At 45.7% G+C, this 13,522-nt stretch overlaps 2 protein-coding genes across 3 annotated transcripts in view; one reads left to right on the top strand and one right to left on the bottom strand.

Annotated features, from left to right (window-relative positions):
* LOC147607447 (uncharacterized) overlaps positions 1-6,514 on the bottom strand; it is a 156,404-nt gene extending 149,890 nt beyond the window's left edge. Inside the window, exon 1 of the mRNA XM_086790251.1 lies at positions 5,345-6,514. Within this exon, the coding sequence (XP_086646377.1) occupies positions 5,767-6,495 (729 nt within the window). The 5' untranslated portion in view covers positions 6,496-6,514 and the 3' untranslated portion in view covers positions 5,345-5,766. The remainder of the gene's footprint in view (positions 1-5,344) is intronic.
* The window catches only part of LOC147607446 (uncharacterized), a 59,491-nt gene that overhangs the window by 44,103 nt on the left and 1,866 nt on the right, over positions 1-13,522 (top strand). The window contains exons 3-4 of one of the 2 annotated variants that reach the window (XM_086790253.1): positions 762-1,028; positions 1,249-1,306. In XM_086790253.1, the coding sequence (XP_086646379.1) occupies positions 762-1,028; positions 1,249-1,306 (325 nt within the window). Of the gene's footprint in view, positions 1-761; positions 1,126-1,248; positions 1,307-13,522 lie in introns of those variants that run through there. The other variant, XM_086790254.1, reaches the window with a different exon arrangement.

Here is a 13,522-nt window from a genome sequence, read left to right as displayed (position 1 = left end):
TGAGCTCTCCTTGGTTGAAGAGCCTTCAGACTTGGGAGCGGTCACAACACATACTTTTTGGGAACCCAAATGGACAGCATCTCTCCCCAAATTATGAAAAGAAGAGCCCTTGAGCTAGGTGCCTCTTCCATTTTAAAGGACTAACTGGGCCTCAACTAGATCTGAGCCTAAACACTTGGCAAACAGCTAGTTCCTCTTCCATCTGCTTGGACACATGAGATCCCATGCAAATCTACGTAATCAAGCTCTAATATCCTTTAATTAAAGTAGACGCTCCTGGTCTCAACCTTATGCATATCGCACACTCTGCATATTCACAGCTCTTGGTTCTTATGTGTTAGCTGGCACACCTCTCCTTGGCTCAGTGTGGAGCCTATGTGATGACACGTGGAGCTGGCCCATGGAGATTCTTAGTGCATGTGACATGAGTTTTTAGGTAACGTGGCATTTGAGTAAACCCATTGGCGGTCACTGTTACAAAATGATCTTGGTATGTTGTGTTATTCTTTTTTATATTAATGTATAAAATTGTTAATTTATGGTATTAGACATGGTACTCATAGTGAATAACAAATATTGCGTGGTATATTATATATTAATCTATATTAAACATCATTTACTAACAAATAGTGCATAAATATGTTTCGTAGAGGATTACTGTTATAGTAAGTTTGTTGAAGCCTTAGAAGCATCAGTTGTTACTCTTTCCTTGTGCAGTAAAAGTCTTTTATGCATGCAACTTCTTGTTGGATGGGTGACAGCTCAAAAAGAAGCAGAGAAGAAGGTGACACCTCAACAGAGGGCAGAGGTTCTCATGGATGTTCCCATGCAACTTGATGGCATAAAAAATCTCAAATTTGATCAAGAGGGAGGAACATTTGATCTTCCCAATAACCTTGAGGAAGATGACAGTAAGAATGAAAACATGGATTGGGAAGATCCTGGATTCTGGGTCCCTCCTACTGGATTCTGGGTCCCTCCTACTGAAGACCGGGACAATGGACAATGTGAAAATGTGTCTTCACTATGTAAGTTTGCAATAAATTTTGCTTGGAAAACGACATATGAGATGACAATGGCTCACATAAATGCTGCATAGTTTGCAATAAAATGTGTCTTCACTATGTAAGTTTGCAATAAATTTTGCTTGGAAAACGACATATGAGATGACAATGGCTCACATAAATGCTGCATAGTTTTTTTGAAATGGTAGTTTTCTACATTTTTAAATGGGAAGATTTGTTGCAGGTATAGAGGAAAGATGTGAAAGTGAATGTAGGAGTGATGAAGACATTGCATCCATGGGGTAACTTGATCCGTCTCTTTCTATGTCCTTCCAGTTTTCAAAACACAACCACTTGTGTTGCAATTTATGCTTAGATGCATGTGTGCTTCTGTATATACATGTGCATGTGTGTGTTCCCTCCATGCAGAGCCAGCGTGTGTGCAAAATGCCTGGAGTAACCTCAGTTGAACTTGTATCAAAACTTGTGTAGTAACTTGCCTTACTTCAAGAGAAGTATATGTGGAAGTGAAGTGAGGATATGTTACAAGCAAGCAAGCAATCTTTGTGGCACTATTGGTTTCATGTACTGGACTTGCTTATACACTTCACAATTTGATTGGTATGTTTTATGTATTCAAAAAGCTTCGTAAGGTGAATTTGATAGAGTGTCAAGTGTACGATTCAGGGTGGAGTCACACCCATTCTTGGTTGGTCCTCAAAGTAGCTGCAGATTAAATGGGCTAACAACAGTTTTCAAGTGAGAGAGTGGGAGTTGGTGAAGCCAAGCCTTGGCTCAAGGGCAAGAGCTACAATATTATATACAAGAGTTTTTTTGCTTAGGACTAAGCATTGTTGTGCAAGTGTTCCCTCATGCCAGGGACTGAGGTAAAGAGCTGGTGCCTTCACATCCCATCTTGTTAGCACATTCATCCCCAGTTTCAGCCCATGTTTGGTGTCCTTTTGGTCCCTTTTGCATGGCCCTTGATTGTGGGCTGGCCACCCCTTATTTACATATTTTTCTTGGATTTTCCTAGCCTGGATGCATTTTCCTAGTCGGCCAGCTTTATCATGCCCAGTCGGCCAGTTGTAGCATGTCCTCATTGAAGGAGGGGGGGGGGGGGGGGTTTGGATATCAATGCTCCACTCTCATATTGTATTGTCTAGGCACCAGCTAGCTCATGTTTATACAGCCCCCATTATGAGGAGTAGCCATGGTTGAGTAGCCCAGGTGCCCGGCATCACACGGAAAGAGGGCCTAAGTGGCCAAATGGTTTAGAGACGGCTTGGATTGGATTCAGCACACTGCCAAATAGGCTACATACTACACTGGACCATTATCTCATAACGGTCCACACATGGAGTAGGTAGACCTTACTCTTGGACACCATGTTCTTACATTGCGGGGCCCAGGATGGTCGTGGGAGGTGGGAAACTGCTATAGAGGCCTATATAGATACACAGCCAACCCTTTCTCCATATCGTTCATCAGTCACCACTGTAAGTTTACTTCCTAGCTTCTACTAGGCTCTAGCATATAGTCTCCGTCTTAGTAGTACGAGATCAGCCATCGAAGCTCCCTTCATAGGAGCACACGGGTGTGGGGATTTGCTTCCTAGCTTCTGCTAGGCTCTAGCATATAGTACGAGATCAGCCATCGAAGCTCCCCTCACAGGAGCACACGGGTGTGGGGATTTGCCATCTATTGTATCACTTCAGTATACAATATTCTTCTCTATCTCCATTATTGTGCAATTTGAGTTTTAAAGTTGTGCGATGAAAGATCCTACTTCTTGTGAGTGTTCTCTTGTATACACCACACATTTTATTCTCTTACGTTAGCTACTGTCTAACTACAGCACATGCTGTAGGGAAGCGATCTAGCCATGTACACTTCTTGTGCCATGCTAATCCTTTTATTAGCAAGTGACCAAGTAGCAAGGCCAGCTCTTCGTCACCCCCTAGCTCTTAATAGCGATGAAAGATAACACGAAGCCTTTTATAAGTGAAGGTGATACAAACATATAACACACACATGGATTATTTAACTCAGATTTCAGGGGACTCTCTGGGCAGAGAACCCATGACTCTTCCACTCGTCCTCGACCTCGCCTAGAGCGAGGTCTTTGACCAAGATTGTTGCAGCATGAATTTCTTCTATATCAGGACCATATTCTTCAGAAGAGTCTGGAACATATTCTCAAGGAGATTGGCATGATGTTGTACTTGTTCTTGCTCTTTCTTCTTAAAACATTCCACTTCTTTGTGTCCAAGCCGCTTACAGAATTTGCATCGAATCTTCTTGTTGGTCTTTCAATTCTTGTTTGTGCTAATGAAGGCTCGATTAATACCAATGTTGGTTTGCTCCTCTTTGTTCCTCTTGGTCTTTTCAATTAAAAGTGATACTAGATCATCAAAAGTAGTAGAATCGAGTGATCCCCTACACGCTTTTGATGAGCACTACCATTTTATCCGCATTATTGAGCTCACAATTCAAACTTGTAAGCTGTTGCACTAATGACCCAAGCTTGGCCAATTGCATCTTCATATCATAAAACTTGAGCTTGAGGAAAAATTTAAAGTTTAGTGATACGATTACCAAAGTTTGCTTTTAGCTTCTCCTAGATCTCCTTAGAAGTACACTTGAAGTAAGAGGAGCAATAGCTCTCTCATTCCGTTGCTGCCATGATGTTGACTGGTTTGCATCTTTGGATCGTGGCTACATCATTATCAGAAACAATACCCCATACTCCTTCCCACATCAGAAGTTACACCGTGGTTTGCCAAGTTGGAAACTTGGTACTAGAAAACTTTTCAATGGATGGTGCAGACATCATGATGGGGTTCACCCCTTGAATGAATATTACCTTTATGCAAGCATGGGAGTGGATACCTCAGGCTTCATGCTGATCACAGTAGGCAGCTTAGAGAAGGCGGTAGCAAGGCGAAGGGCAAGCGAACTCAGAATTGGGTAGAGGCAGACGGAGCATGCCATGGAAGCGGTGGATCTCTTAGTAGTAGCATCTGGCGACAAGCTGCGCGAGGCGACGAGCTCGGGTCTGAGGTGGCGGCAACAACTTGAGAACCTAACACTGATACCATTTGTGGGTATTAGGGTTAGAGCAGCTATGGAGGATGGAAGCTGTCCGTGGTAGTGTGTGGATAGAGAGAAAGCTAGAGACAAACTTAATTAGAGAGAGAGCATATGCACGATTCAATGATTTTGATTAATGTGATAAAAGTTTCAAGGAGTACAGCGCTTTGATAGGCTTATAGCCTTATCTTTTGACACATCACACATTTGGGCGGTGACACATGGCTAAACATATGACATCATTGCTTATTACACTTCGCTTAGTCCCCCAAGGCAGCAAGGCAGCCCGCTTGGGCCCCATCTCTCTCTTTTCTCTCTCTCAAGCTCTCTAGGGCCTACCATCACCAGTTTCTTCTGGACCTAGGAGGTGGAGGACATTGATACGATTGATCTTGTGGACCCACCTCGAGTTGCTCTGAACCCACCTTGCCCGAGAGGAGTTACCTCGGATTGGGCCTCCAATCTCCTCAAAAGCTCCAGATCTAGGACATTCTCCACTGCCATCGAGCTACCTTTCGACGTGACATAGCTGAGGGAGACCTCTCGGCATACTCATTAGCCCCATGCTTGATATTTTGGAGAGTGGTGTACCATCTACTTGGGGCTGATGTTGCTCTCATGTTTTTATGTTCCTAGTATTCCATGATGAGTTTCCATGGATAGTTTTGTATCACCCCAGTGAGATAGCATGAGGCTTTTGCCTTATATACCACCACAGGCGAGAAACCTTCCGGTAAGTCCGGGTCATGGAAATGGACGAGGGCAATGTCCTTAGTGAGGGTAGTTTTGTGTTGGCCATTGATGATGGGAGCGCCACTGGCGAGGGCATTCTTTCCCCTATTGATTCCTCTGAGGAGGAGGACTAGAGTCTCATCTAGACATTTTTGTACTTGTTGTGACTAGTCACTACACAATGTTTTGTATTTACTATTGTAGGCCGTGGGCCATGGCTATTATTTATGGCATGCCGCATGCAAATGTTCACCATCCATGACTCTTTGTACTAGTGTTTTTACTTTTTGTAGTATCTAGTTTATGACAACTTCTCTAGACTTTGCATCTCTACATGTGTACAAATATCTGTTTTGCAAGTGTTTTTAAAGTGGACCGTACCTCAATCGAACTTATTTGTCAAAATTTAAAAGTTCCATACTGGTCTGTTTTTTTGTACCTTCGTTTTGTTAACAACTATGGCTAGTTTACACATACGTGGACACATAAACCCATACAATGGCTGGCTCACACACATAGTTGCAAGCATTCTTTGCATTCGTGCATTCGCATTCGAGAATGCCGAGTTTGCAAAAGAATGCATTGAGGGTGGATGCATTCGCATTCGTGGCAAGTAAAAAATAATAATTTTTTTGGGCATAAATAGAATGTTCAAAGTCAATGCTTGGAAACACAATGAAAAACTTGAAAGCTTGAAACTTAAAAGATGTTAGAATTTAGAACTTAAGACTCAAGACTCAAGAGTGCTGGAAATGTACTCAATACTCATATTATCACATAAAGAGTGAAGTACATAAGTCAGAGTACTAGACTGTAGTCCCAAGGCAAAGAGCCCAACACACTAAAAGTGAAGTGTGCTCACACGGGGAAAAAACCCTTGTCCAGCCAAGGTAAAAAGTGCCCGTGTGTGAGAGGTCATGTACATGGTGAATCGGGATCATTCATCATCTTCCTCTTCAGAGGAAGAAGATGAAGTAGCATCCTCATCTGTCTCAACAATATCAGCTTCAGCCTGCTCAGTACCAACTGCATGCATGTCCTCTTCTTCCTCATCCTCCATAGACTCACGAGCCTCTTGTGAAGAAAGAAGTCTCTCATCATCTTTCTCCTTGTTGATCATTTCCAAAGTTACCTCCACTTTCTCATACCCTCTTGCCTTGATTTTGGAAACAAGTTGAAGGTTGGTATGTATGTATACCAATTTCTCAGTGTTTGAAGGTTTCAACTTGTTCCTCTTTTTGGTATGAATGAGTGAGAAAGTGCTCCAATTTCTCTCACATGGGGAAGATGTAGTTCCTTGAGAAAGCACTCGAATGGCAAGTTGTTGCAATTTAGGGGTACTTGCACCAAAAGACTCCCACCACTTTACCCCTTCATGCATTCTGCTTTCATCTAGAGCAAGTGGGCGAGAAAAAGTACCCTTCAATGACCTGTAATTATCCAACTCATCCATCAATGCACCTTGCTCAACAACATCTCCATGCGTATAACGCTCAATAAATGTCATCCATCCATTTTGCACCTCTTCATCTGCTTCTTGTCCCTTGCCTCTCCAAATTGGATGCAATACATAGCCTGTGGCATGAAGAGGAGAGTGCATCATGTCCCAACGGTCAACACATAAAGCCTTTACTTGGTTCAATTTGCATTCATCAACACCTGTCATTTTTTGTATGCTTTCCACCATCCTATCTGTGAGCTTATAAACTAATCCCATGGTGGCTCCCTCCCTATCAGCCATGCGAAGAATCTTCAAAATAGGTGCCATTATTTTCACAATCTATCTTGCATCCTGCCAAAATCTTGTCTCTAACACTTTGCTTGTAATCTCCAAGCCAATAACTTTGTTCTTCACCTGTTTTGCATTTGTCCATTCATCGCTTACAACCATCTTCCTCAAGCCAGTGTAGACTCTCTCATCTAGCAAGTTTGACAATACAATAAATGTGTAAGCAAAACGTGTCTCTGCTGGCTTTAAAAGCTCCTTCTTGCTGTACCTTCGAAACATGTCCAAAAGAGTTGGCTTCCTTGTTATAAACTTCACAATATTCTTTGCCCACTCAAGAACGGGGGAAACCCATGTCAAGCTGCCAATGTCTTCAAATAGCAAATCCAAACAATGGCATGTGCAACGTGTAAAAAAGATATGAGGCCATTGAGCCTCGACAAGCTCTCCCGCAACCACACAATTTGATGCATTGTCCATGCATACCTGCACAACATTGGTAGGACCAACATGAAGAATAGCATCTTTAAGGATACCAAAGATGAACTCTCCCGATTTCAATTGACCGCTTGTGTCAACAGCTTTTAAGAACACACTGCCATAAATACATGATGCCAGCACATTAATGATTGGCCTTTTCTTGGTGTCGGACCAGCCATCACATACAATTGTACATCCATATTTCTTCCATTTATCTCTTATGCCAAGCAAATCTCTATCTATGCATTTGACTTCATCTCTCAACTCCTTAACACGCAATGCCTCATATGAAGGTGGCTTGTATGAGGCTCCGGCTTCGCCAATGGCTTTGACCATATCCAACAAATACGGACTTTTCACTTTGCAATGAGCAATGTCCTCTGCATAGAAGAAACGCCTTGCATTTTTTCTTGCTTGCAATTGCCATGCTGCTCCCAATTTTCCTTGAGAATGGCTACCCTTAGAGACTCTTTGTCTTTTGTTTGCAGAAACTGCCTCGTTACATGTACTAGAAGAACCACATACATTTGACATTGAAGCTGCCACATTTGATACATCCTGAGCAGCATCCCCCAAATCCCCCACCGCATCATCAATTGCCTTTTTATCATACATAGGGTCAGCTTTGACATGCAATCGCCTGCATATATCTTTCACATCCTCTAGGGCATGCTCACATTTGTCCACACCGTGCCCTGAAATGGCTAGGATGTGAGCACGAATTCGCAAAGGCCCACCTATCCACTCATGAGGACAAAATTTACACCTGCACTGATACATCCCTCTTCCTTTCTTTTCCAAGCGGGTTACATATTCCCACTCCGGTCCCGAGGATTTTCCCATTCTCAAATCTCCAAGGCTTGAAGGCAGGAAGTCCTTCACTCGGTAGTAGAGACTCGAGAGAGGCTCGGGAGTCGGAAGCTCGCAGGTCGGAAGCCCCTTGGGCGGCTGGGCCTCGCTGTGGCCTGTGGGTGAGTAGAGACACGCAAAGGAGCAGAGAGCGTAGGCGTGCAGTGCTCACTGCTCGTTGCTGGAGCCTGGTCGACACTGGACAGTGCGCAGGGAGGGAAGAGCGTAGGCCTAAGGCGTGCGCCGTGTAGTGCTGGTCGACAGCACGCAGGGAGCGGAAGCGCTTCCGCGTAGGCGTGTAGTGCTGGTCGACAGCGCGCAGGGAGCGGAGGTGTCCGCGTAATGTTAAAATTGCCCAAAAGTGGCCCAATTCGTAAGTGTTAAAAAAATTGCAGGTAAAGTTTGCAAAGGGATGCAAACTGCAAACGTTTTCAAACGTTTGCAAAGCCTTGCATTTGCGAATGTTTGCAACTATGCTCACACATATGAAGCTCTGAATACCCAACATATATGTAGTGCTATATGTGAACAGGCACTAATGTATTTTATCGCCTAAGACAGTCCTTTGAAGCGAATGGGTTGTTAGCCCAGTGGCATGTGTTTGTGCCTCTTGATTGGGAGGTCAAGGGTTCAAACCCCACTGTAGGCTTCTGCGTTGGTGTGTGGCTGGTGGATGCACATACGGGTGGGGAAAAAGTGCCTACAGGTGGTGGAAAATGTTAACTAATTGAAGGCTCTACTCAATGGAAAATAAAAGATAGTCAATCAAAGCTTTAGATGTGTGTTGCAGTTGATGCTTTAAGTCCTTTTCTGTACCTTCACCACATCACTGCCATCTTTCTTCTTCGAGGACATTCTCCTCTAAATGTATGGATATTTTTATATTATATGTGAGAACTTATCTACATGGCCTCTACACGTTCGTGTCAACCCATGAATCTTCTAAGCTCATGTGCATCCTATGGGAATCGCGAATGCACTATGTGGTTCACTCTGATTAGCGACCAGCAGAAGGCAGTGGACGGGGCTGAGCAGCCAGTGTTGGTGATTGCCTCAGCACTCACTCCGCCCCTGAAATCAGTGGCGAGATTGGCGGAGCCGCCGATGGGCGGTTGTCACTAGCGCCACCCGAAAACGACGGCAACCGGCTCTTGGGGCGGCGGCAGCAAGGTGATGAGGCTGTGATATCAATTGTGGGGCTCAGGGTTAGGAGACCAGCAGCTATGGAGGTTGAAAGTAATACGTGGTGATGTGTAAAGTAAAGAGAGAAGGGGAGAGAGAGATAAGAGAACAAAGCTCAAGAGACTGTATTTGCACGTACAATATAATGCTTATATTGATTGATGTGAAGTTCTCAAGGTACAATGCTTTTATAGACAAACAATGGTTGTTAACACACAGACACAAACAGGGGTACACATAGACGATGGGTACACACACAGAGACTCCGAAATACTCAACACAATGTGTTGGAAGAAAGATGCAAAGATTGTTTGACATGGGATCTGTTCTTCTTGCTTACTGTGTCCCTTCATGTGTTGCCCTTTATGTCTTCGCATCTCATTTAGAAAGAGTGCCACACACCTTTGGTCCTTGTACTCCATGAATCCAAGAGTAAATTGACCTCTAATCTCATAGTATGCTTGGAAGCAAAGGATGGCATGCACCTTGGTCTCAATCTCGTGCATAAAGATATTGTGCATTTTCGCAGTCCTCGGTTCACATGCTTCCTTGCGCAGATGTGGAGCCTATGTAATGGGACATGGAGTTGGCCCATGGAGATCCTTGGTGAAATGTGGCTTATGGATAAATCTGTTGTAAATTGATCTTTGTATCGGCTCATCCTCAACAAGAGTTTCTCTGGCTGTATTATGTTATTGGATGTAAACCTGCCAAATGTCATCAAAGCTCTATTGAGTTTTTGCCTTAATATTGCTTGGGGCTGTCCAAGATACTAAAATTGTGGCTTAGCATCTACAGAGATCATGTGTTGTCATTCACTTCGTTGCTCTGGCCTACCAACATTCCTCATCCCCTTGTGATGCAAGGTGCATGGATGAGGACGGGGCTGACCATGGGAGTTGTGGTCTACCCTGTGTGGTTGTTTTAACCTCATGTACCCTGTGTATGTAACCAGATGAAATGAGTCATCTATGTGGAGATGATATCTGCTGATTCAGCCACACATGGGCACGTGCGCGCGCGCACACACACACACACAGAGAAAGAAAGAAAGAAAGAAAGAAAGATATATTAACGTCTACGAGAAAAGTGTGCATGTGTCTGGATACAACTGTGAATCATCATGGATTGGTGGAGCCCATGTACAAACAATATAAAGCGGGGGTGGGGATGTGGATGGAGTGCTAAGGCAAGATGCATCTCTATATGCTGAAGGGGTAGTACAAGCATGCTATGCAGATCTATGTCTAACTCCATCCAGTGCCATAAGAGGGGTATAAGATGTCATACATCGCTGATGCTGAGGCTGTGAGTGGCGTGAACATGTACCCCGAGTCTGAATGAAAGCGAGCTAGCCTCTCCTGTGTCTCCATCTAGTGTCTCATCCAGACAGCTGCTATCTCTCGGTGACGGAGTCGGGGTGCTGTGTGTCCAGTCTGTCTAGGTCTCCTCCTGGCTCTCAATTCCTCTACTCTGTGTGTGGTCACTCCACGTGGTACATCAGTTGGCACTGGCATAGCTCTCTGGAAGAAATCTGTGAGCTGGGACTGTCTCCCACCCCTAGTGGGAGCGGGTGTCTGGAGGAGTCTCTCTCTCGAACTTTGAAGCTCTAGTAGTAGTCTGCCAAGCTGTCGTCGTTGGTCCGAGCCTCCATCAACTGATGTAGTGAAGAGTGCTTCTCAAACAATCCTGCATAACTATCTCTGACCCCTTGGTGGGCTCTACATCTACATACAAAGTGATCCTCAGTCTCCACCTCCTCGCGGCACAATCTGCATATCCGCTCGGCTTTGGGAACCCGTGCCGCTCTCCCAGCCTCTATCTCTAGCTGATTTGATGAGACTCGTAGCTGTCCAATAGCAACGCGAGAGCTGTGGGGCATGTATACATCCATATACCGCGGTCGCTGTATAAACCCATCCCCTGAGATGCTCATAAAGTGGTCTCTGTAATAGAGCATCTTCAGTGGTAGTGGGCTCTCTGGTGCTGTCCATGTCTCTAGTATGTAGCGCTGCCATATGTCATGTCTCATCACTCTGTTCCTCTCATTGAGAGAGAGGTAACCCCGTGGAGCAGACTGATCATACTGAAAAGGTGGCAACCACTCAATGTCTATCCCATGATGTGAGAACCACTGTAGCATCTGTGCATACCAAGATCCAGTGTGTCCAGCCTCGGCAAGCTATTTGGATGCCTCAAAAGCTCGGCGGGATAATCTCTCCGTGGGCATCTCCCTCATCCTGTATATAAAGGAGATCGTCTGGAACAATGCCTCCACTGCCATAGGTGGTGCAGCAAACTCAGCTCGAACAATGTCGTGCGGGACGGATGGTTTGCCGCGTATCATCCTCGAGAGCATCAAGATCTGTGGTCTCTCCAACTGTACCCATGTGGAGGCTGCAACCCCTGGTGCCCAAACCGCTGCTGCATACATCAAGGCTGGTGTCACTAATGTATCAAAGAGCCACCCCTTTGTGTGGGGCTCCTGAAAATGTGCCTGATGACACTGACGCTCAAGGCCAGCAAGAGCTGCATACCCCCGGGTCACTCTGTCTCTGACTGCCTGAGCCATGGAGAAGCGTCCAGCTGAGCTAGTAAATGTGATGCCAAGGTAAACATAAGAGCTCACCACCTCGACCTGCCCCCTGCTAATGTGAGAGTAGTGTGGCTCCTGACTGCGTGTGAGGTGTGAAAGATCATAACCTTGGTTTTCCCAAGGTTCACTGTGAGACCCTGCTGTGCGCAGAAGTCATCAAGAGCCACAAGGTGTCTTTGAAGCCCAACCTGCGTGTCGGATACCAAGATGATGTCATCAGCATAAAGCATAACATGGACAGTAATACCTGATAGCTCAACCCCAGAGCCTCCTCCCTGTGTGATGTAGTCGATCACCTCATCAATATAGAGCCCAAAGAGCGTGGGGGAGAGTGGGCACCCCTGCTTCTCACACCAATGGTGCTAGCAACTGTGTCGGACAAGCCTCTTGGGCATCGCACTCTCCCAAAGACCTGCTCATATAGCCTGTATATGCCCCACATCATGTCTGAGGGTATGCCTAGTGTCTGTAGTCGCCGAAAGAGGCGCTCTTTGGGCATAGTATCAAATGCCTTGCGGAAATCCACAAAGCAACAATAGAGCCGTTGCCTCCGTGCCTTGGCCTGATCAATCAGGCACCTCAATGTAAAAATGTGGTCGATGGTCGAGAAGGCTCGTCGGAAGCCTGCTTGGCCTGCTGCTCTCAATCCCCCATCCTCTACATGAGTGCTCAGCTCTGCCTCCAAAACTGCCCCGTATAGTTTGGCCAATATATGGCCAATCATGATGGTCTTGTAGTTTCCGAGGTCTAGTACATCTCCCGCTTTATGGATCGGCACAATAGTGTGCATCGTCCACTCAGCCAAAAACCCCTCTGACATAGCTCTGTTGAAGAGATGAGCAAGAAATGGTGCCAATGTATCAATAGCATAGATGAGATGCTCTCCCTGTAATCCTGTATGATCTATCGCCCGTCCATGTTGGAGTCGGCATATGGCCCTCCTAACCATAGGTTGGGTGAAGAAGGTGGAGACTGTGGGGCATGGCTTTGTGGGCTGTGGTATAGGGGGCTGTGCAGGCACATCATAGAGTCTCTCTGCATATGTCTGCCAGGTCTGAGGATCGGTAATAGGTGTGCGAGGACGGGGCTCTCTGAGTCTCCTCCAAGCAGCAGCAGCATCTCTGCTCATGAGCATGTGATATGTGTCCCAATACTGAGCCTCCTCATAAGCTTGCTGCTTACAGCGGGTGAGTATATGCATCCTCCTGCCTGCTTGTCTCTGGGTGATCTCCCCGTGAGCCCTCTGCACTCGGAGACTATGGTAAAGGTTTTTGCACTCATCATCATACCATCGGTTTTGTGGCATGCTCCTAGATGTAGGTGGCTGTCTTGTCTGTATGTGGTATGGGAAACTCCTCGTGGCTGCGGAGTGCAGTACATGTGAGAGCTGGGAGGTGAGCATAGCCATGGGTGCCGATGGGTCTAAGGCAAATAGCTGATCATGAACATGATAGTCATACACATCGGCTAGGTCCTGAGTGAAGTGGAAAATAGTGCGTGGTGGCTGTATGATGGGTGGGTGGGTCTCCAGTAAGCTTCTAAAAGTGAGGGATAGATATGTATGATCCGCCCCAATGGGGCATGGTGGTACGGTAAAGTGAGACACCATATCTGCTACCTCCCGGGATCCCATCACATAGTCCACTGTACTGCTGCCACCCCCCACTGGAAAGCAAGTCAACCCGCCTGAATCTGGCCACTGAGTCATCCCGTTATAAATAACGAGATGGTGTCGGGCCCCAAGCTCTAGCAAATGTTGCCCATATCGAGTGCTGTCAGCTCCTCCGTCAGCGGAGATCCGAGTGGTCCCTGTATCCTCTGTAGCTAGCGGCTCTAGTCTCAAGGGATCCTCAAAGTCAT

Source organism: Cibotium barometz, chromosome 55 (genome assembly GCF_041138505.1).
Source record: "Cibotium barometz isolate CiBa-2024 chromosome 55, ASM4113850v1, whole genome shotgun sequence".
Classification (NCBI taxonomy): domain Eukaryota; kingdom Viridiplantae; phylum Streptophyta; class Polypodiopsida; order Cyatheales; family Cibotiaceae; genus Cibotium; species Cibotium barometz.
Note: the sequence above shows the minus strand (reverse complement) of the source record. Positions and strands in the feature narration are given on the sequence as shown.